The sequence below is a fragment of the Rhinoraja longicauda genome, chromosome 24 (assembly GCF_053455715.1).
Source record: "Rhinoraja longicauda isolate Sanriku21f chromosome 24, sRhiLon1.1, whole genome shotgun sequence".
Classification (NCBI taxonomy): Eukaryota; Metazoa; Chordata; class Chondrichthyes; order Rajiformes; family Arhynchobatidae; genus Rhinoraja; species Rhinoraja longicauda.
The window spans coordinates 15,554,589-15,579,482 of record NC_135976.1 but is presented as its reverse complement, the minus strand read 5'-3'; the positions used below and the strand labels follow the sequence as shown (position 1 = coordinate 15,579,482).

Below are 24,894 nucleotides of genomic sequence, written 5' to 3'. Positions count from 1 at the left end.
GACGGTTGTGGAGACCATCATTGGGTATTTTTAATGTGGACATTGACTGATTCTTGAATAGACAATAGACAATAGGTGCAGGAGTAGGCCATTCGGCCCTTCGAGCCAGCACCACCATTCAATGTGATCATGGCTGATCATTCTCAATCAGTACCCCGTTCCTGCCTTCTCCCCATACCCCTTGACTCCGCTATCCTTAAGAGCTCTATCAATCTCTCTCTTGAATGCATCCAGAGAATTGGCCTCCACTGCCTTCTGAGGCAGAGAATTCCGCAGATTTACAACTCTCTGACTGAAAAAGTTTTTCCTCGTCTCCGTTCTAAATGGCCTACCCCTTACTCTTAAACTGTGGCCTCTGGTTCTGGACTCCCCCAACATTGGGAACATGTTTCCTGCCTCTAACGAGTCCAACCCCTTAATAGTAAGGGTGTCAGGGGTTATGGGGAGAAGGCAGGAGAATGGGGTTGAGAAGGAAAGAGAGATCAGCCATGGTTGGAAGGCGGAATAGTCTTAATGGGCAGAGTGGCCTAATTCTGCTCCTACAACTTATGAACTTGACAGTACTGGCTGAAGTACATTGAATACAATTACACTTGGATTTTGTCCATTGCACAAGGTTTTCATGAAAATTCTAAACATGATATCTTTATGTTTAGCTTGGAACATGCCCCAGCAAAGAAGACAAAGAAGCTTTTGCTCTTGTGTCTGTTCCAGTTTCAGAAATCCGAGATTTGGACTTTGCAAATGATGCCAGCAAAATTCTAGGAACAGTTGTTGAGAAACTGGAGCAAGGGACCTTAAACCACAACGATCGAAGGTAATGTTCAAACTATCTTCTGAAGAATTATAATAATGTCTCACTTATTCTGCGGTAGAATTGCAGCACAGGTGCAATTTTACAATATAGAAGTTTTGTGGTCATGTTACAGTTGTACAGGATGGTGGCAAGGCCACATTCAGAGTATTGTGTTCAGTTTTGATCACCCTGTTCTAGGAAAGAAACATCAAGCTGGAAAGGGTGCAGAGAAGAATTATGAGGACGTTGTCTGGACTCGAGGGCCTGAGCTATAAGGAGAGGTTGAGCAGGCTAGGACTTGATTCCTTGGAGTGCAGGAGGATGAAGGGCGATTTTATCGAGGTGTATCAGATCATGAGCTGAATGGTTTGGATAAATGCACAGAGTCTTTTGCCCCGAGTAGGAGAATCAAGAACCAGAGGACACGGGTTTAAGGCGAGGGGGGAAAGATTTAATAGGAACCTGAGGGTCAACTTTTTTAACACTGAGGGTGGTGCATGTGTGGAACGAGCTGCCGCAGGTGGTAGTTGAGGCAAGTACCTTCACATAGTTTTAAAAACATTTGGACAGTTACATGGATATGATACATTTAGAGGGAGAGTTACGATAGTGATGATTAGGAGGCTTTTGGATAGGCACATGGATATACGGGGAATAGAGGGATATGGATCACCTGGAGGCAGAGGAGGTTATTTTAACTTGGCATCATGCTTGGCATGGACGTTGTGGCTGTGCTGTACTGTTCTGTGTTCTGTTCAAGTGAAATGAGGCTGCATTTGTGCAGTTCCACCTGAGAGGCAGCACAACAGCAGAGAAATTTGTTCCGTTAATATTTTACTCATTAAAAACTTGAGGATTTGTCGATCAGTTCTTTTATCCACTGCGAAACACTAGGCCAAGGGCGTTGAGAGAAATGAATGTTTATTTTGGCTAACAGCAAAGTAGATAAACTTATTCACATTTGCCCAAAGCTGAAAGTTAGCCCTGAAGTGGGCATTACATGTCTGCATATTATTTCGTTTCTAACAGCAAACTGTTGCAGTAAACATGTTGGGGGGGGGGGGGGGGGGGTTGTATAAAAAGAATACAGAAAAATGTAGCACAGGAACAGGCCCTTCAGCCCACAATGTTTGTGCTGAACGTGAGGCAGAGACAAATGAAACTCGCCTGCCTGCAAGTGATCCATATCTCTCCATTCCCTGCATAAACACATCTTGAGCCTCTTAAATGCCACAATAGTATCTGCCTCCGCTACCACCCCATAAAAAACAACTTGCCCCTTCCATCTTCTTTAAACTTTGCTTTCTTCAGGCTGAGTGTGGTGGGAGGGAAGCAAGCTGGAAGAGAAAAAGGGCAGGACAAAGCTTGGCAAGTGATAGGTGGATACAAGTGAAGGGGTGAGGGAGGGGCTGAGGTTGATAGGCAGATGGTTGGATGAAGGCCAGGAATGAAAAGGCAAGGTGCGAGAGGAAAGAACCGAAGAGTTGTGAATTGTGAAGCTAGAGGAAGGAATGTAGGTGGAAGAGGAGGGGGAGGGGAGAAATAGATGCGAGTCAAGGTAGGGCACAAGGGAGATTGGGGAGGGGAAAAGAAAGAGGGGACTTGATTTTATGCTGGACTTACATCATGATCAGTAGGACATGACGAGAGACCACAAATGGTGGAATCTTGAGTAAAACACAAAGTGCTGGAGTAACTCAGCGGGTCAGGCAGCATCTCAGGAGAACATGGACAGGTGACGATTTGGGTCGGGACCTTTCTTCAGGCCTCTGGTTTTCTTGTTAGCTTTTCAGCCTTCTTCTTTTTGATGACTAACAATGACTTTGCATTCCAACTTGTCCTTTGCAGGTTTGCAATTAAACTATTGGAAGATCTTGTATTCTTTGTTGTGGATGTTCCCAACAATGGTCAGAATGTTGTGGACATTGTTATGACAAAACCCAACAGAGAACGGCAAAAGCTGATGCGAGAGCAAAACATCCTGAAGCAGGTACCTGGTGGATCCGAACTGTAACATTGCCATGAATAAAGTTGGACAAAATAATGCTTACAATAAGCGTTACGGTATATGGCAGTGGTAACACCCAAAGTAAAATCAATACACTCAATTGATTTACTGTTAGTCGATATTAGACTTTATTTAAGATTAAGGGCGGCAAAGTGGCACAGCAGTAGAGTTGCTGCTTTGCAGTGCCAGAGGCAAGGGTTCGATCCTGACTACAGGTGAGGTATTTACGGAGTGTGCTCGTTCTTCCTGTGACTGCCTGGGTTTCCACTTTCCTCCCCCATTCCAAAGAGGTGCAGGTTTGGAGGTGAATTGGTTTCTGTAAATTGCCCCGAGTGTGTTGAATAGAACAAGTGTACGGGTGATCGTTGGTCAGCGTGGACTCAAGTCAAGTCAAGTTTATTTGTCACATACACATACAAGATGTGCAGTGAAATGAAAGTTCACCCACAGTCCAGCAATAGAGCAATCAAAATAAGCAATTTCACACACAATCACAACCAGCACAAAAAAAAAAAAAAGAAACATCCATCACAGTGAGTCTCCTCCAGTCACATCCTCACTGTGATGGAAGGCCAGAATGTCATTTCTCTTCCCCTGCCGTCTTCTCCTGCTGTTGAAGTTGCCACGTTCCAGGTCGCGCCGGACGGTGAAAGGTCCGCAGCGGACCGACCCAAGCCCCGCGATTCGGGGCGGGCGAAGACGCCGCCGCTGCACGTCGGGGCGGTCGTGGCTCCCGACATTGAAGCCCCCGCCGGGCGGAGAAAATCCCGTGGCCTCTGTATCTCTAAACTAAACTGAACAAAAAAAATTGTCGACAATCCTTCAAGCAAGCTTCCAAAATTGCAGCTGAGAAATTCTCTCACTTTTTCTGCTTTCTTTAATTAACAGAATTGTAGCCACAGATAATTGCGATCTGTCTGTTAGTAAATGAGCGACAGATTCTCCAATGTTTACTGATAAGCATAATATTCCCACAATCTTTCCATTTCCTACTGAAAAAAAAACAAAATCAGATAACCCAACCCTATAATTCCTGACAAAAAAATAGACCGCTCCTGCCATTGGAAGAAGGTACAGGAGCCTGAAAATGGTCACCTCCAGGTTTATGAACAACTTGTTCCCATAACACAGGTGGCATGGTGGCGCAGTTCTCTGGCGCTTACAGTACAAGCAGTGCCAGAGATCTGGGTTCGATCCCGACTACGGGTGCTGTCTGTATGAAGTTTGTACGTTCTCCCCGTGACCCGCGTGGGTTTTCTCCGAGATCTTTTGTTTTCTCCCACACTTCAAGGACATAGTTTGTAGGTTAATTGGCTTGGTATAATTGTAAATTATTGTAAATTGAGAATGATCAGCCATGATCACATTGAATGGCGGGGCTGGCTCAAAGGGCCGAATGGCCTCCTCCTGCACCTATTGTCTATTGTCTATTGTCTATAAATTGTCCCGAGTGTGTGTTGGGTAGTGTTAATGTGCGGGGATCACTGGTCGGTGCGAACACGGTGGGCCAAAGGGCCTGCTTCCTCACTGGATCTCTAAATTAAACTAAACTAAATTAAGCTAATGTGCTGTGGTGGCACAGGGAAGCTGCTGCCTTACTGCGCCAGAGACCCGGGTTCAACCCTGACCTTGGGTGCTGTCCATTCGGAGTTTGTGCATCCTCCCTGTGACCATGTGGGTTTCCTCCGGGTGCTCCAGTTTCCTCCCACACTCCAAAGACGTTCAGTTTGTAAGTTAATTGGCTTTGGTTAGTTGTAAAATTGTCCCTTGTATGTGTTGGTTTGTGTATGGGTTGATCGCTAGCCAGCACGGACTCGGTGGGCTGAAGGGCCTGTTTCTGCACTGTAACTCTAAAGTATCCCTAAAGTCTAATATCTATCGAACACGACAAACACTAACTAAACTACGAACCATTTTGTTTCAATGAGGGAATTTAGTTTTTTTGCACTAATGCTGACTTTTAAAAAAATGTATTGAACTTTTTGTTATCACATTATCTGAGTACTGTGTGCACTGACTGTAATGCTGCTGCAAATAAGAATTGAATTGTTCCATTTTTGACACATATGACAATTAAACACTCTTGACTATTTACTATAATTATCTACGATCACTTTCTCTCTGCAGAGACATCTTCAAACTTCATACAAACCAGCCAGGCCTGACCATTTTCCAATTAACCTTTTACACCCATGGCTCTCCATGTTAGTATGATTAAGTTGCCACATTTTCTGTTCTGACCTTACCCCCAATTACTAGTGTTGGAAAGGCACTTTGGTTAATCCAGAGAGCTCGACTACAAATTTCTAACGTGCCAGTAAGATTCAATTCTTACACCAAATATATCGGGCGGCACAGTGGCGCAGCTGTAGAGGTGCTGCCTTACAGCGCAAGAGACTGGCTCTGAGTGCTGTCTGTGCGGAGTTTGCACGTTCTCCCCTGTGACTGCGTGGGTTTTCTCCGGGTGCTTTGGTTTCCCCCCTCATTCCAAAGTCGTAGAGGTTTGTAGGCTAATTGGCCTGCTAATTGTAAATCATCCCTAGTGTGTGAAATTTAGTGTTAGTGTACGGGGTGATCGCTCATCAAAGATTCATGCAGCATGGAAACACGCCAAACTTGCCCACGCCAACCAACATACCCCAACCAACATACCCCATCCACCATAGTCCCACCTGCCTGCGTTTGGCCCATATCCCTCTAAATCTATCCTATCCATGTATCTGTTCAAATGATTTTAAAATGTTGTGATAGTACCTGCCTTAACTACCTCCGCTGGCAGCTCGTTGCATGTACCCACCACCTTTTGTGTAAAGAAGTTGCCCCTCAGGTCCCTATTAAATCTTTCTCCCCTCACCGTAAATGTATGCCCCCTGGTGCTTGATTCCCCCACTCTGGATAAAAGACTGTGTATTTACCCAATCTATAAGATCACCCCTCATCCTCCTGCGCTCCAAGGAATAAAGTCCTAGCCTGCCCAACCTCTCCCTATGGCCCAGGCCCTTGAGTCCTGGCAAAATCCTCATAGACCTTCTTTGTGACCTTTCCAGTTTACTCTTCACTGAACGTATGCCATCTTGTCTTCGGCACCTCTGCCGCGGGGAAAGGTTAACCACCTGCCTGTTGCTTGCATTGCAGATATTTGGAATCCTAAAGGTTCCGTTTGCAGATAAAGGGGAAGGGCCTTTGTTAAAGTTGGAGGAGCTGACGGATCAGAAGAACGCACCGTACCTGTACATGTTCCGCCTCTGTTACCGAGTGCTGCGGCACTCTCAGGATGACTACAGGAAAAACCAGGTATGGTGTAAGAGTCACAACCCTTGGTTCAGGCCCAATTCCTAACCGTGACCTTAAGTGGGACTTAATTTCTTCATTCAGCATGAGCAAAGCAAAAGTATGGCGTGAGATGTTTGTCCAGGTTGCTGTGAAGAATTATCGTGTTTATTAGAAGGAGTGGTGGAACCAAGAACTAACGTGAACTGGTTTGTGATGAGACCCAGGACATCGTTAGCTCTCGTCTCCACTGCCATCAACATGTGGACTTCTGGTTTGATCTAGGAGGCTTTGGCAAGGGTGCAGAGAGAGTATATCAGAATGATGCATGGGTTAGGGGTGGCACAGTGGCACAGCGGTAGAGTTGCTGCCCTACAGTGCCAGAAACCCAGGTTCAATCCTGTCTACGGGTGCTGTCTGTACGGAGTTTATACAATCTCTCCGTGTCCGCGTGGGTTTTCTCCAGGTGCTCCAGTTTCCCCCCACATCTCAAAGACATGGGGCTTTTAGGTTAATTGGCCTGTAAAATTGTCCCTCGTTTCTAGGGAGTGCATGCGAAAATGGGATAACATGCGATTGGTGTGATCAATGGTAAGTGTGGACTCAGTTGGCCGAAAGGCCTGTTTTCATGCTGTATTTTTCAAAAGGTGAAAGAATCTTTTCATTCGTAACTAGTTGCCTTTAGGACACAAAGTGCTGGAGTAACTCAGTGGGTCAGGCAGCATTTCTGGAGAACGTGGTAGGTGACCTTTTGGGTCAGGACCTCATCTGAAGAATGGTCCCGACCCGAAACATCACCTATCCATGTTCTCCAGAGATGCTGCCTGACACGCTGAGTTACTCCAGCATTTTGTGTCTTTTTATGTAAACCAGCATCTGCAGTTCCTTGCATCAACTCATGAATCGATGCTTTTGCATGTTCTGGATTGTCGTTTTGTTAAGGGAGGAAATGAGAGGTGGGAAATGCGGAGGTAAGATTTTGGTATGATATTTTCCCAATGTTACTGTTGCAGGAGCACATAGCCAAGCAGTTTGGGGTGATGCAGTCTCAGATTGGTTATGACATTTTGGCCGAAGACACGATCACAGCTCTGCTTCACAACAACAGAAAACTATTGGAACAGCACATCACGAAGACAGAGATTGAAACCTTCGTCACACTAGTGAGGAAGAACAGAGAAGCTCGGTGAGACCTTCATTTTCCTGTGCCCATCCGTTAAAGCTATAGGGGTGGTGCAGCGGGCTAAACCCAGTCAAGAAGATGCCCAATCATTAAATTAGACCCAGCCTATTCAACGCTGCAGCCCCTGTGTGGCCTCGAAAAAGGACTCAAAGTGCTGGAGTAACTCAGCGGGTCAGGCAACATCTCTGGAGGGCATGGATAGGCGAAGTTTCTGGTCGGGACCTTTCTTCAGTCTGATCATTTACAGGCTTTTGCTCATTTCAGTCACACATTCCATGACAACTTTTACAGAAACGCCAATGAACCTCTATGAATTCCAGGACACATTAGACCAGGCTTTGAGTGGTATCATGAGGAGGCAGATACTTTGGGATTAATTTTGCAATTGCCTTTTGGGGTGGATATAAAATGTCCCTTGACATTGAAATTAATACCATGATTTATTTTTTTTAAATGGGCCTGGTGGGCATTTTATTCCAGTTTATGCAATGTTATGGATGAAGATTCATTGCCATATATAAAATTTACTACACTCCCTGGTAATTAAATGAATTTATATTTTGCTCGGGTAGCTCCTATCCCAGCAGTATTAAAACTGACTTCTGTAATTTTAAGTAACTTTTACAAACACTCCCCTCCCCTCCCATTCTGGCCCCTTCCTCCACCCTAGTCATTTAACCAGTTCCATTGTTCGCCATATTGTATCGCTCTTGAGATCACACCTTCCCCGACTAACAATGGGCCTACCAGGGCACCACCCTGCCTGAAGTCATTAGTTGCCGTCCCTGGTAAGTCCTTGTGTTTTCTTGTCTCCAGTTCTTCAACCTCCCCCCTCCCCCCGACCTTCTACTTTCAGTTTGAAGAAGGGTCCCGGCAGGAAACGTCACCTGTCCTTTATCTCCGGAGATGCTGCCTGACCCGCTGAGTTTCTCCAGTACATCGTGTCTGTCTTTGGTATACACCAGCATCTGCAGTTCTTTGTTTCAATAATTAAATGAACCTGTTGCTTTATTAGATGGGGTGAATATGTAACTTGCTGCCCAGGTATTAAACTAGCAGTGCGAATTAACCAATAGAAACCTGGGTTTCTGTGATAAGAGCCTTATCATAATATCTGGCCTTATCATAATTCCAGTTTCTGGAATCTAACATGAACAATCGATGCAATGTTCTCCAGGGAAGATAATTTGACACCCTTGACTCATTTGATGGTTCGATCCTGACCTCGGGTGCTGTCTGTGTGGAGTTTGCACACTCTCCTGAGTGGATTTACTCTGGGTGCACTGGCTACCTCCCACATCCCAAAGACGTGCGTGTTTTTGAGTTAATTGGCCCTCTGTAAATTAGCTCTAGTGTGGAGAGTGGATGAGAACGTGGGATAATATAGAACTAATTAATGTAAGCGAGTGATCGATGTTCGGTGTGGATTCGGAGGGCCGAAGATCCTTTTTCCATGCTGTATCTCCAAACTAAACTAAAGTCTTAGAAAGTTTTCAAAGTGTACTTACAGTCACCCATAATGGTATGGAAGAGCAGGCATAAAGTAAGAAGGGCGGGACAGTGGCACAGCTGTAGAGTTGCTGCCTCACAGCGCCAGAGACCCGGGTTCAATCCTGACTACAGGTGTTGTCTGTACGGAGTTTGCACTTTCCCCCTGTGACCGTGTGGGTTTTCTCCGGGTGTTCTAGTTTCCTCCCACACCCCAAAGAGATATAAGAAGATAACTGCAGATGCTGGTACAAATCGAAGGTATTTATTCACAAAATGCTGGAGTAACTCAGCAGGTCAGGCAGCATCTCGGGAGAGAAGGAATGGGTGACATTTCGGGTCAAGACCCTTCTTCAGACGAGACCCCAAAGAGATACAGGTTTGTAGGTTAATTGGCTTCAGTAAAATTGTAATTTGTCCCTAGTGTGCAGAACAGTGGTAGTGTACGGGGTGATCATCGGTCAGCGTGGACTCGGTGGGCCGAAGGGCCTATTTCCGCGGTGTATTTCTATTCCCCAGTTATACCTGTTATACCTGTTAATGTCTAAGAAGAGCAAGAGAGTTAAGGAGAAAGTGAAATAGATCTCTTTTTAATCAAGCGGCTTTCTCTATTTGTCCTTTTCCAACAGATTTTTAGATTATTTGTCCGATCTCTGTGTGTCAAATCATGTGGCCATTCCAGTGACCCAGGAACTAATCTGCAAATGTGTACTGGATCCAAAGAATGAAGACATTCTGATCAAAACTGCGTGAGTTCCAGCTTCTTGCCTCAAAATAATGGTTTATTGTGAATGTGTGATGTTAATTATCTTTTTTTTATATGGTAATTTTATCTAATTTGCAGCTGACACTGTTATGTTTTGTGTTGCTCTGAGGTCCATCTTCAAGATAAAGAACGGAGACAGTACTTTGTGTCGTAGTTCTCTTTTACTAGTGCAATGTTGTACAGGCTTCTCATTCTGCAACTGTTCGCGCTATCTAGATCGCATGATGTCTCTACGTTATGCATTTAATTTGCATGTTACAACCCAGTTTCAATTGTAGCAATATATCAGACTCCAAAGCTTTCTGCCTTTATCTTGCTTTAAACTTTATTCACGTTATTCCCATTAACATGTATCTACACATTGTAGATGGCTCGACTGCAATCACGTGTTGTCTTTCCGCTGACTTATTAGCGTGCAACAGAAGTGTTCTTTTCACTGTACTTCGGTACACGTGACAATAAACTAAACTAAACTCAAAAGCTCAGTTGATGATGTGCTGGATGGTGGAGAAGGTTGTCTGAATTTGCATCAGAATCTGGATCAACAGGGAAAGTGGGCAGAGGAATGGCAGATGCAATTTAACTTGGATAAGGGCAAGGCATTGCATTTTATGAAGTTAATCCAGGTCAGGATTTGCACAGTAAATGTCAAGGCCATAGATTTATTGATTCATTGTGCTGAATACAGGACAGAAACAGGCACCTTGACCCAACTTGTCCATGCTGACTAAGTTGGGGGCAGCACAATGGTGCTGTGGTAGAGTTGCTGCCTTTCAGCGCCGGAGACACAAGTTCGATCCTGACTACAGGCCGAGCACTTCAACTCCCCCTCCCATTCCCAGTCTGACCTTTCTGTCATGGGCCTCCTCCAATGCCATAGTGAGGCCCACCGGAAATTGGAGGAACAGCACCTCATATTTCGCCTGGGCAGTTTGCAGCCCAATGGTATGAACATTGACTTCTCCAACTTTAGATAGTTCCTCTGTCCCTCCCTTCCCCTCCTCCTTCCCAGATCTCCCTCTATCTTCCTGTCTCCACCTATATCCTTCCTTTGTCCTGCCCCCCTGACATCAGTCTGAAGAAGGGCCTCGACCCGAAACGTCACCCATTACTTCTCTCCCGAGATGCTGCCTGACCTGCTGAGTTACTCCAACATTTGGTGAATAAATACCTTCGATTTGTACCAGCATCTGCAGTTATTTTCTTATACTCTCTGACTACAGGTGCTGTCTGTACAGAGTTTGTACGTTCTCCCTGTGACCAAGTGGGTTTTCTCCAGGTGCTCCGGTTTCCTCCCACATTCCAAAGATGTGCAGGTTTGTAGGACAATTGGTTTCTGTAAATTGTAAATTATCCTTAGTGTGTAGGATAGTGCCAGTGCATAGGTTGATCGCTGGTCAGTATGGATTCAGTGGGCCGAAGGGCCAGTTTCCACGCTGTTTCATAATCATAACCATACTTTATTAGCCAAATATGTTTTGCAACATACGAAGAGTTTAATTTGCCATACAGTCATTCCAATAAAAAGCAACAAGACATAGATGTATTATACCAAAACTCTTGTTTGTTTGTTTGTTTGTTTGTTCCTGAACTACAGCCAAAACGCTACACGATAGCGCGACAATTTTATGCCCACCTTACTCACCGTTGTCCCTTTGGTGCTAATGGAAGAAGTTTCATTGAAATTGGTGTTTTATTTTTTAAGTTATTCACATTTTAAAGTTTAAATCTATCTCCTAGGGAGAGAGGGAGGGAGGATAAGGGGGGTTGAGGGGGATGGAGTGGGGGGGAGGGGAAGGGGGAGGAGGAGGGGGTCGAGGGGGGAGGAAGAGGGGAGGAGGGAGGGGGAGGGGAGGAGGGGGGAGGGGAGGGGAGGTATGGGGCGGAGGGAGGAGGGGAAGGGGGGAGGGGGAGAGGAGAGAGAGGAGGAGGAGAGGGTGCTGCACCAATGCAGGAGAGGTTTGGGCCCAATGGGTCCACTTGGTCTATTTTAACACAAACATCCACCACAGTGACTCCTCCAAATTCCTCATTGTGATGGAAGGCAAAAAAGAAAAGAAATCTCTAAAGTCCAAAGGTTACCTGGTGACTGAGTTGGTACGTGGACATACCCAATAGACACAAAGTGCTGGAGTAACTCAAAAGTTCGGCAGCATTTCTAGAGAAAAAGAATAGGTGACGTTTTGGGCTGGGACCCTTCCAACAGATTAATACATAAAAGGACACAAAATGCTGGAGGAACTCAGCAGGTCAGGCAGCATCTATGGAGGTAAAGGACAGGCAATGTTTTGGTTCAGGACCCTTTTTCAGACAGAAGAAGATTTTGAGTTTGCACTGGTGTGTGGGATGTCATTGCAGGATACGGATTGTAGTTTTAAGCTTTTTTATCAACAAATGCAATACAAGTAGAGATGGAATTTATGTTCTTATGATTCACAATTTGCACACAACTCATGTTTGCAGCATAAATCATTATTCCATGGACAATATGCATGAAATCAATACCCCTTCAATTGTTAAGTATTTGTTATGACTGAGTTTTCGTGGCATTGCAGCAAGTTCTGGCACTGCAGTTACTCTGTCCTACCTTAATTGGGAATGTCCATAGTCATTTGAGACAATGGTGTGGAGATATGTTATTTAATCCAGTGCTTTATATTATTTCAAGAGTGGCCCTACACAGAACGTCAATTTTTGGCTAATGAAAAGAATGCTGGCCAATACCAGTAGCCTGCTCAGAGTTTAGAAATGCCGTTCAAAGTAACAAGAAATGAAGTGAGGGTTTATTTGGAAACCAGCAATAGATGTGCGCTACTCTGCTTCTCAAGCACGCTCCACACTTCAGTTTGATTGTGACTGATCAATAAGACAATTTGGCTTGTTGTTCATAGTTTGGTAACTCAAAACAGCATTGGAAAATGTCCCATTACAGTGTGCTATTCCACCCCTCAGACTTGTTCCACCCTGGTTTGATCATGACTGATCAATATCCTCATTCTCCTTTGTGTCTCATCTCTGAAGTAGGTCTTGACCAGAAACGTTGTCTGTCCATTCCTTCCATACAAGTTGAGATGGAGTTAGAGTTACTGTATGGAGTCATTTGGCCAAAGAGGTCTATTGGCCAAAACTTGCCCACGCTGACCAACATGTGGTTTTGGGTCAGGTCCTACTTCAAGCACGAGACGTCAAGTAGAATTAGGATATTGATCACGCGCAGTGCTGTCTGACCCACTGGGTTCCTCCAGCACTCAGTGTTTTGCATAAGATTCCAGCATCTGCAGTTCCTTGTGTCTTCTAATTCAACCTGCTGTTTATAGCTTGGCAACTCACTGCAACATTGCGAAATGTCCCATTGGAGTAGTAAAATGCCAGGCGTGTCTCATTCATTATTCTTTACCATCTCATTACACTTGACACAGCAGTGTGGAACGATGTCAGATTTTTGATATTTTCTGTAGGTATTAATAACTCTCTACAATAACAGTAAAACAAACTGCTGGAGGAACTCTGGGGCTGGCACGGTGCTGTGGCAGTGGAGTTGCTGCCTTACAGCCCCAGTGATCTGGGTTTGATTCTGACGATGGATGCTGTCTGTACCAAATTTGTACGTTCTCCGTGTGACCGCGTGGCTTTTGTCTGGGTGCTCTGGTTTCCTCCCACACTCCAACGAATTGGCTTTGGTAAAATTGTAAATTGTCCCCAGTGTGTTGGATAGTGCTAGCGTACGGAGTGATTGCTGGCTGGCGCGGTGGGCCGAAGGGCCTGTTTCCACGCTGTATCTCTAAAGTCTAAGGTCTAAAGTCTTGAGCCACTCCCCTTTGTCACACCCTGTTCTCGAAAATAATTGAACGGGTAGATGATAGACAATAAATAGGTGCAGGGGTCGGCCCTTCGAACTTGAGTAGGAGATGTTTAGTGGGATATGAGTCAAACACGGGGAGGTGGGACTAGAGTAGAATGGGCATCTTGGTCGGCATGGGCATGTTGGGCCGAAGGGCCTGCTTCTCTGCTGAATGACTCTCTGTCTCTATGAAATGGCCGGCGGGTGGCTTAGCGGCAGAGCTACTGCCTTCCAGCGCTGGAGACCTGGGTTCGATCCTGACTATGGGTGATTGTCTGTACAGAGTTTGTACGTTCTCCCCGTTACCGGCGTGGGTTTTTTCCGAGATCTTCGGTTTCCTCCCACACTGTAAAAATGTAAATGTTAAAAGGTTAATTGTGCCTAATATGTTTGGGATAGTGTTAATGTATGAGGATTGCAAGCTCGATAGGCCAAAGGTCTTGTTTCCACTCTTTATCTCCAAAATAAACGAAATGCTGCCCTTTAATATTAGTCTTAACTCCACCTCATTCAATTATTCCATTATTGTACTTAAATGCTCTTTTCTTGGATTTTGCATTCAATCTTGCACCATTCTGCCATTATGCTGTTGCATTTATTGTTGTATTTACATTACTGCATGTATTATGTTTCCTCTGAGCTTCATGTGAGCAAGGAATTTCATTGCACCCCAGTGTATATGGCAATAATCTAATCTACAATTCTATTGAGTACAGGTTGTTCAGAAATACTGATTAGTCATGTTAAGTGAAGCACATTTCATTGTGTGCAGTCATTTTGAGATCTCCAATACTCCACTGATAAGAAATTTTGAAGAATGTATCTCATCCTCTGCAACAGAAGCAAATCCAGAAAATCAAAGAGCAAGGTTGTTTAAGAGGCTTTTAGATGGGCAGATGGATACGCAGGGAATGGAGGGATATGGATCATGTGCAGTCAGAGATTGGCATTGTGTTTGTTGCAGATATTGTAGGCTGTAGGGCCCATTGCTGTGGCGTACACTTCTATGTTCCAATCAATGTTACTCTATGAATGGAGAGATGCAGAGAAATATAGCACAGAATTGAGCCCAATTCTGCTTTAATATAGAAATGCTTTTCAAAATATCCCGAATAGAACTTCATATTGCTGGTGACAATGTCACTCAGTGGACAATACAGCTGGGACCTACACTTTGATTAAAACAGTGTTCAACACAGCAATAAGTTTAGTTCAGAGATACAGCGTGAAAATAGGCCCCTCGGCCCATCGAGTCCATGCCGACCAGCGATCACCCCGTACACCAGCACCTCGTACACACTGGGAACAATTTACAATTCTTAACAAAGTCAATTGACCTACAAACCTGTCTGACTTTGGGATGTGGGAGGAAACTGGAGCACCCGGAGAAAACACGCGGTTACAGAGAGAACGTACAAACTCCGCACAGACAGCACCCGTAGTCGGGATCGAACCTGGGTCTCTGGCGCTGTGAGGCTGCAGCTCTACCACTGTACCCCTTTGCCAATAAGTTGAAGCAACACTTAGAAACAGAAACAGCACCGAAAAACCATACAACAGTTCAGCACAGCAACAGGCCATTGGTCCACAATATCCACGCCAAACATAATGTCACGTTACACTTAACTCCTCTGCTTGCACACGATCCATACCCCTCCATCCCCCTGCATATCTATGCACCTATCCAAAAGCCTATCAAGTACTACCAATATATCTGCCTCCACCTCCACCCCTGGAAGTGTGTGCCAGGCACACGTCACTCTCTGTGTAACAAAAACTGCACGGCACATCTCTCTAAACTTTACCCCTCTCATCTCAAATCTATGCCCTCTAATCTTTGACATTTCCACTCTCAGAAAAAGGCTCTATCTGACTTCCCTATCTATGCCTTTCCTAATTTTATATTCTTTTATCAGCTCTCCACGCAAATTTCTGCGTTCCAGAGAAAACAATCCAATCCTACCTCTCCTTGTAGCCAATGCTTTCTAATCCAGGTAGCATTCGAGTAGACCACTGCTGCACCCATCTCCAAAACCTCCACATCCTTCCTGTAAAGGGGGCAACCTGAACTGCACACAGTACTCCAAAATAAGCTTGGCCAGTGGGCAATGATTTTCTAATGGAAAGATTGAGATACTTCCCATCTTTTCATGAGCTACAGAATGTATAGTACCTCACCTAAAATGAACCAGTTGTGATGTTGTCCATGTGGGGAAACTCTTTTATTTCTATACGAGATGGAACTAGCTTAATTAGGGCATCTTGGTCGGCATGGATGTATTGGGCTGAAGGGCCTGTTTCTGTGCTGTATGACTACATGAACCTAAAACATGAAACAGAGAACTCAACCATCTTCTCAAATGGACAGAAGATATTTCAAGTCACTGTTTAGTATTGAAACCCTTGCCAATACTCGTTCCTCAAAGAACACTCGTCAATCTGCTCATTTGAAATTTCAATCTTGCTTCTCTTTCCACAGACGCTGCCTGACCTGCTGAGCGTTTCCTATATACTTTTTAACTTTTATTATCCAGCATTTGCAGTTTTGTGGTTTAGATCTGCCCGTTAACTGTTGTGTAACCTGGTTCGCTTGCTTCTGTCCCAAGAGGAAGGATTCTCACTTGTTTTTATTGTTAATAGAATAGTGAAAGAAGCGGAGAAGTTGAATTCTCGTTTCCATCTTTATTTTCAGCTTGAGGCCAGTGAAGGAGATGTCGCAGTCTCCGGAGTACATGGGCTTGGAGTACTTTGAAGATGAGGTTTGGCTGATCTGGACAGACAAGATTAATGAAGTTCAAGAGAAGGGCATCAGGCAACTTGCTCAGGAAGCAAGAGCCGGTAACGCCCATGATCGAAATATCCTGACTTATTACAGGTAATTAGCACATGGTTTCTTGATATCAGGGAAGTTAATGACTGGCATAAATCAATGCTTTGCGATTATGTTCTGTAACAATGCTTCATAATGAGAAGCAGTTGAGTGCAATCCTCGATGCACAACCCATTTCTTTCTTCCCGCACCCCCCCCCCCCTACATTTCCTTCCACCTATATTCCTAATGGCATGAAAATTGAATTCTCCAATTTTAGGTAAGTAACCCAAATACTACCCTAACCCCCCCCCCCCCTTCTCTCTCTCTCCCCCCCCCCCCCCTCTCTCTTTGCTGTGCCCCCACCTGGATTTGGGTATATACCCATTTCTTGCTGCCCCCCCCCCAATCCATCCATATTCCTTCCTCTGGCTTCACATTTCACACCTCTTCTATCCTTATCTCCTTAACTCACCATTTTTGGTCTTTTCATTTCTGACCTTTGTCGAGCCATCTGCATTCTATTACACTGAACAAAACAGTCTGGAAAAGGCTGTTCCTGGGTCTGGATAGGGATGGGTGGGTTGGCTGGCTGGGAGTCAGCATGGATTTGAGGGGCCGACTGACCTGCTGTTCTGCAACAACACTTCCCTTGCAGTTGAAGAGGTTTATGCTGAAGGATGACGGAGCAGGTTCCTAATGCAAGTCTTGAACCTGTCCCAACCATTCTGTTTCAGGTACCAGCTGAAGCTTTTTGCAATGATTTGTCTGGATCGGCAGTATTTGGCAATCGGTGAGATTTCCAAACAGCTGAGCGTGGATCTGATATATCTGTGCATGGCAGATGAGACTCTGCCCTTCGATTTACGGGCTTCCTTCTGCAACCTGATGTTACACGTGCATGTCATCAGGGACCCCCAGGAACTGGTGACGTCAGTAAAGTTTGCTCGTCTGTGGACCGAAATACCGACATCGATTACTGTCAAAGAGTAAGAGCATTGTTCCTCATCTCAGCGGATGTTTTTTTTTTGGCAAGTACAGGTCCACCACTGATTTCCCGGCACCGTTGGTTCCAGAGCTTTTCTAGATTATCCATTATGCCGGACCGACAGAGGTCACGGCCTTGGGGGGGGCAGAGATACCGGCCGGGGGAGTCGCCCGTGGAAGCCAGCTAGGGGAAGGGTACTGCTGCCTCCTGCTCCAGAACCCCGGCTGCAATGGGCAAATTTGACCCGCCGATCGGCACGGATGAGGTTGCGATCGGACGTCTCACCTGGTTCCTCACCTGTAGGCACCTCATTGTAGGGGGGAGTTCTGGGGGGGGGGGAAGATTTTGTCCGGATTAAAGTGTGGGGGGGGGGGGGGGGGTGGACCACCAGTTGCCAGACAATCAGTGGTGGAACTGGACATAACGTTTAAAGCAACCAGGAATATGCGTCATATCTCCAGTAGCCCATTATAACTCAGTCATCAAAATAGATTATCATGACCTGAGAAATGGAGACACAAGGAAATGCAGACGGTGGAGTAAGATGCAAAGTGCTGGCAGAACTCAACAGGTCAGGCAGCATCTGTGGAGGAATTGCATAGGTGACATAGGACATATAGTACAGTACTGGAACAGGCCCTTCGGCCCAAAAGGTCTGTGCTGAATACGATGCCTACTTTAATTAATTCCGTCTTCCTGAATTTGATCCTTATCCCTTTTTAAAAATATTTTATATATTTTTGTTGTTGTTTATTATGGTGTTTACAGAGTACTACATTTACAGATCTGCGGTGCTGCTGCAAGTAAGAATTTCATTGTCCTGTTTCAGGACGTACGACAATAAAACATTCTTGAATCTTGAAGCTGACCATCAATCACCTGTGTGCAAGTTCTGTGTTCTTCCAGTTTCCCCATCCCACACACTAAACACAGTTTTTACCGAAGCCAACTAACCTACAAACCTGCACGTCGTTGGAGTATGGGAGGAAACCGAAGCACCCGGAGAAAACGCACGCGGTCTCAGGGAGAATGTACCAAACTCCGTACAGACAGCACCCGTTGTCAGGATCGGACTCTGGTCTCTGACACTTTGAGGCAACAGCCCTACCTCAGATCATTGTTGCCCCCCAATGATCCTTTAGCTAAAAGGGTATATGCTTCCAATTATTTTCACTTCAATTCAGTGATACCTTTCTTGATCAACCAAAATGCAAGGGCAAGATATCATTCCAACAGAGCAAATAGTGGAGAACACTGTATCTAATGCATTAGGAAGATGTATATTTAGCCCATGACGTTGCTTGAGTTGTCAACTTGTGGTCAACTCAATAATGGCAGGGTGCATTAATAAGTCTTTCCTTTCCCATGAAATTTTGGATAGTCATTTCCTTTCTTTTAAGATGCCTTTCCTGTCAGATGTCAACATAACCATTCCAAGTGTGGCAGCACAGTGGCACAGCTGGTAAAGAAGCTACCTCACGGCGCCAGAGAACGCGGGTTTGATCCCACGTTCGGAACTTGGGACTGCGGGGTTCCTCTGGGCGTTCCGGTGTCCTCCCACATTCCAAAGGCGTGCGGATTTGTAGGCGAATTGGTCTCTGTAAACTGCGCCGAGTGTGTGGGGAGTGGATGAGAGAGTGGGATAACATAGAACGTGTGTGAACGGAAGATCGATGGTCAGCATGGATTCGGTGAATGAGTGATACGTTATTGTCACATGGACCTAGGTACAGTTTTGCATCCGACCAAGGCATCACACAAGTATCGCAAAATGCTGGAGTAACTCAGCAGGTCAGGCAGCATCTCAGGAGAGAAGGAATGGGTGACGTTTCGGGTCGAGACCCGTCTGAAGAAGGGTCTCGACCCAAAACGTCACCCATTCCTTCTCCTGAGATGCTGCCTGACCTGCTGAGTTACTCCAGCATTTTGTGAATAAATACCTTCGATTTGTACCAGCATCCGTAGTTATTTTCTTACACAAGTATCGCCACGCTTTGGTGCCGACAAAGTTACAAAAGTACCGAACAGTCCTAACTACTGCCTGCCGCATGTAGTAGCAGCACCCCCCCCCCCCACCAACGAGTCCCCCTCCCCCTTTCGTTCCATTCGGTGGGCCGAAGGGCCTGTTTCCAGGCTGCACCTTTCAATCAATCAATCAATCAATCAATCAATCAATCAATCAATCAATCAATCAATCAATCAATCAATCAATCAATCAATCAATCAATCAATCAATCAATCAATCAATCAATCAATCAATCAATCAATCAATCAATCAATCAATCAATCAATCAATCATTTAATCCCAGCCTGATTGAACTACGACAAAACAAGTTTTGTCCAGAAAACAAATCCTGCCTCGGTCAATAAATAAAAATTGGTGCTGGTGAGAGGAAAGTTGATAAAGAATTAATTTCCCTCTGCAGTTATGACTCAAATCTGAATGACTCGAGGGCTGACAAGAAGAACAAATTTGCGGCAACAATGGAGTTTATGGAAGACTACCTCAATACTGTGGTGAACGATACACTTCCATTTTCCGATGAAGAGAAAAATAAGCTCACATATGAGGTAAGTATTATTTTTTATGTTCTCTTCCTTGTGATTAGTTATGATTCCCACTCAGTGTCAATAATCCTGATGGTGTAATGATACTGTACTCGCTGGAGTTTAGAAGGATGAGGGGGGACCTCATTGAAGCTTACCGAATAGTGAAAGGGCTGGATCGAGTGAATGTGGAGAGGATGTTCCCCCAAGTGGGAGAGTCGAGGACCAGAGGCCATCGCCTTAGAATAAAAGGACCTACCGTTAGAAAGATGAGGAGGTATTTCTTTAGTCAGAGGGTGGTGAATCTGTGGAATTCATTGCCACAGACGGCTGTGGAGGTATTTTTAAGGTGGAGATTGACAGATTCTTTATTAGTATGGGTGTCAGGGGTTATGGGGAGAAGGATAGATCAGCCATGATTGAATGGCGGAGTAGACTTGATGAACCTAACGGCCTATTTCTGCTCCAAGAACTTATGAACTTGTGGTACTTTTAGCCCCACTTTATTTACACTGAAGGATGTTATTTTTCATTGATTTTTCAAAAGCAGGGGCCTCTTATCTCAGAGTGACCGTGTCTAAAATCAATATTCTTTAAGCTGTTTCTCACCTCTTCAATTACCAGTTACATATATAAATATCCTCATTTGTACTTTGCTAAGAATGCCAGGTAAAAGCTAGTTATTGTGCTGTGCTTGGCTTCCTCAGTCTGCTCTGGAATTTACATTTTGCTCTAAATCATGTAGAACAAAGAAGAGCACGGCATGGCACAGGAACAGATCTTAAGGCCCACAATATCTGTGCTGAACATGATGTCAGAATAAAAATGTAATAAAAATAACCTGTAGATGCTGGTTTACACCAAAGACACACACAAAATCAGCCATGATCACATTGAATGGAGGTGCTGGATCGAAGGGCTGAATGACCTACTCCTGCACCTATTATCTATTGTCTAAAATGCAGAGTAACTCAGCGGGCCAGGCAGCATCACTGGCGAACATTTCGGGTCGGGACCCTTCTTCAATCCTGACTGAAATGTCACCTATCCATGTTCTCCAGTGATGCTGCCTGACCCAGTGAGTTATTCCAGCACTTTTTGTCTATCTATGATGTCGGGATAAAATCATCTCAGCTGCCTGCATGTGATCCATATCCCTCCATTCCCTGCAAATCTACGCAGCGACGTACAAAACTCTTAAATGCAACCACTGTATCTGTTTCCACCACCACCCCTGGCAATGCTTTTGAGACACCCACCATGCTCCGTGTGTAAAAAAACCCATATATCACTTTCTTAAAAAAAAGACGCGATGTGCTGGTGTAACTCAGCGGTGGCGGCAGCAGCTCTCGAGAACACGGATAAGTGACGTTTCGGGTCAGGATCCTTCTTCACACTGATGCCGGTGGGGAGGAGGGAAGGAAAGCGGATAGACAGGAGGGTCAGGAGAAGGGTCTCGTTCCGAACGTCACCCATTCCTTCTCCCCTGAGATGCTGCCTGTACCACTGAGTTACTCCATTATTTTGTGTCTATCCTGGCAAGTGATAGGTGCATACAGGTGAGTGGCCCTCTCACCTTATAGCTATGCCCTCTAGTCTTTGGCATTTCCACTCTGGGAGGTGGGAAGAGGCCAGGAAGCTCCCCGACAACCTTTTTACAGTGTCATTTCTTTTCTCTTATTCCATTATTTGCTGCTGACTATAATCCTGGTCCGTGATCTTCTAAGACAGATTCTACAGAATGTACCCGTGTTCGCCTTCACATTAGACACTGTGACCTGAGCTGGTAATTGCTGGGGAGTTAGCTTAGAGAATAGAAATGCATTCCAGTTGGATGCCTAATGCAATCATAATTTTACACACCTACAGTCTTAATGCCAGAGGAAAGAGCCCAGCAGGAAGTCCATTAATCCTACTTATGAAATGTTTAATTGTCCGAGTCTTGACAGCTTAATGTGTGCAGGAGTTCCAAACTTCCCTCTGCCACTGTCTGAAGAATTCTTTCAAGACATTATTTTTGTGTGACCTGACTCTGATTTTAAGATTGCGCCATTTCATTCCGGATTCCTCCCCAGAGTAAATAGTTTTTCGTGACCCACCCTGTCATTCCTGTAATCATCTTGAACACCTCAATTAAATCACCCCTCGATCTTCTAAACACAAAAGAAGGAAAGCCTTGTCAATACAAGCTGTCCATCGCACTAACCTGCCTCCCATCCATTGACTCCATCTACACTTCACGCTGCCTCGGCAAGGCCACCAGCATAATGAAGATACCAGTCTCATCCCGGTCACTCCCTCTTCTCCCGTCTCACATCAGGCAAGAGGTCCAGAAGTTTGAAAACACATATCCCCAGATTCAGGGACAGTTTCTTCCCAGTTGTTATTAGGCAACTGAGCCATTCTATCAACAACTAGAGTGCAGTCTTGACCTCCCATCCCACAATCCCATTGGGGACCTTTGAATTATCTTTAATCAGACTTGATTGGACACCAATGTTGTATTTTTGCACCCTTTATCCATGTACTGTGAACAGCCTGATTGTAATCATGGATAGTCTTTTCTTTGACTGGATACCATGCAAACAAAAGGTTTTCACCGTACCTCTGTTCATGTGACAATAATACAGTAAGCTAAACTACACTTTAATTTGGATTGTTTCAAATAAAACTGAACAACTTTTAAGCATTCTAATGGCTTCATGAAAAAACAATGTTGATTTGGCTTGAAGAATTTATTTAATTGACATTAGTGATCATATGAGTTATAGAAATGTGCTAAACTATGACAAAGATATACCAGCTTTGAAGGGAGTGAGGTTTAGCCATGTTGAACATTTTGTTATCTAAGGGACTGTTTGAACTGTTAAATAACACCAAGTGCATGCAGATGCACATCTGTCTGATGTTAGAGACATACAGCATGAAAACAGGCCCTTCAGCCCATCTACTCTAGTCCCACCTGCCTGCGTTTGGCCAATATCCCTCTAAACCTATCCTATCCACATACCCATCTAAATGTTTCTAAAAAATGATAGTACCTACCTCAACTACCTCCCCCGACAGCTCATTCCATACACCTACCACCCTTTGTGCAAAATAAAGTTGCCCATCAGGTTTCCATTAAATCTTTCCCTTCGCAGTGTCATGAGAGTCAGTGAATCATATCACCACTACCGCATTAATGGTGCTTATGTTCTGTCGGAATACCTAGTCCCATTTTATTTGAGCCCCCCCATAACAAACTGAAGGACGGCTTCTATGATGCATGCTGACAGAATGAATTGTGGTTCTACTGTGCATCTTGTTCACATATGACCAGCATACGATGAAAGAAGATCATACTCAAAACATAAATGTGATAAAGTTGACCATTGGTACTCTGAAACAAACCATGCAATATTGTAGGCAATCAATCTTGCGCAGTACCTATCTTCAAATATCCTCTGTCTGTCTTAGGACACTAAGCATTATTAATTTTAGTTTTAGAGATACAGCATGCAAAACAGGCCATTTGGCCCAATTAGTTCACATCGACCATCGACCTCCCATTAACACCCGTTTTATGTTGTCCCACTTTCTTATCCACTCCCTACACACTGGGGGCAATTTTACAGTGGCCAATAAACCCACAAATCTACACAACGTTGGGATGTGAGAGGAAACCAGAGCACCCGGAAGAAACACACACGATCGCCGGGAGAATATGTAAACCTTTATCGGGAATCTTGCAGATATTCTATCATAACATTTTGTGTAGACTGAATAAATGTATCATTTATTCATATGAAGAAGTTTGAAGCAGGTTCCCGATCTAGCGGCACAGCGGCTGAGTTGCTGTCTGGCAATGCCAGAGACCCGGGTTCAATGCTGTCTCCACAGAGTTTGGGCGTTCTCCCTGTGACCGCATGAGTTTTCTCCAGGTGCTCCGGTTTCCTCCCACACTCCAAAGACGTACAGGTTTGTTGGTTAATTGGCTTTGGTAAAATGGTAAATGATCACTCGTGTGTGGGATAGTGCTGGTGTCGCTGATTGCTGGTCTGCATGGACTCGGTGGGCTGAAGGGACTGTTTCCATGTAGCATCTCCAAACAAGACTAGACCCAAAATGTGACCAGTTCATTTTCTCCAGAGATGCTGCCTCTGACCCACTGTGTTACACCAGCATTTTGTGTTGATCTTTGATATAAACCTGCATCTGCATTTCAGTTGTATTACTTCTCATTGACTCAGCTGGGTAGGGAAACAAGTTCTGATGTTGTGCATGAATGTATCTTGCTTTGTATAAACTGTCACTGATCTTCTTGTTTTGCATTCTATTCAAGGTGGTAAGCCTGGCCAGACATCTGATTTATTTTGGTTTCTATAGCTTCCATGACCTCTTGAGACTGACCAGAACACTGCTTGGTATTATCGATTGTATTCAAGATCCCAGTGTTACTGATGGGGTGTACCAGGAAGAGGGTGCCGGTACGCATTTCAAACTAATTGTTTTGTGTGCTGCTTGTTTATGTTCGATGCTACTCCTTTTCCAACTGGCAGTGAAAGCTACGAGCCTTGTGTTTAATTTTTAGTTAATTCTTTTCGCAATACTGCATGGAAACAGGCCCTTAGGCCTACTGAGTCCACACTGACTTTTGATCACCGATTCATACGTTTCGTTTTGTTTAGATACAGAGCAGAAACAGGCCCTTCGACCCACCGAGCCTGCGCCGACCAATGACACTAGCACTATCCCACACACTAGGGACAACTTACAATTTACAGAAGCCAATTAACTTGCAAACTCGTACGTCTCTCGAGTGCAGGAGGAAACTGGAGCACCCGGGGAAAACCCACACAGTCACGGGGAGAATGTACAAACTATGTACCGACATGACTCGTGGTCGGGACCGAACCTGGGCCTCTGGCACTGTAAGCCAGCAACTCTACCGTTACGCCACTGTGCTCCCATTTTTCCACTCCTTTACAGCAGAACTACAAATTACTTCAAGTATGGTCACTCCAGCTTGAGGACTTCGTCACAATGTCCAAACTTATGTACTCAATACCATTCATAATAAAGGAAAGTGTGCCAAAGGCCTTCTTTACGAGACTGTCCACCTGACTCGCACCTGTACTCCCCAGATCTCTGTTCTGCAACACTCTCCGGGCCCCTACCATTTACTGTGCATGTCCTGCCCTAGTTTGACAGACCCA

General features: G+C 44.9%; 1 protein-coding gene across 1 annotated transcript in view; it reads left to right on the top strand.

The window, feature by feature from the left end:
* Positions 1 to 24,894, top strand: part of itpr3 (inositol 1,4,5-trisphosphate receptor, type 3) — a 185,378-nt gene that overhangs the window by 83,049 nt on the left and 77,435 nt on the right. The window contains exons 13-21 of the mRNA XM_078420692.1: positions 657 to 817; positions 2,645 to 2,786; positions 5,940 to 6,098; positions 7,088 to 7,260; positions 9,375 to 9,494; positions 16,045 to 16,227; positions 16,899 to 17,150; positions 19,576 to 19,720; positions 24,021 to 24,165. Of these exons, the coding sequence (XP_078276818.1) occupies positions 657 to 817; positions 2,645 to 2,786; positions 5,940 to 6,098; positions 7,088 to 7,260; positions 9,375 to 9,494; positions 16,045 to 16,227; positions 16,899 to 17,150; positions 19,576 to 19,720; positions 24,021 to 24,165 (1,480 nt within the window). The remainder of the gene's footprint in view (positions 1 to 656; positions 818 to 2,644; positions 2,787 to 5,939; positions 6,099 to 7,087; positions 7,261 to 9,374; positions 9,495 to 16,044; positions 16,228 to 16,898; positions 17,151 to 19,575; positions 19,721 to 24,020; positions 24,166 to 24,894) is intronic.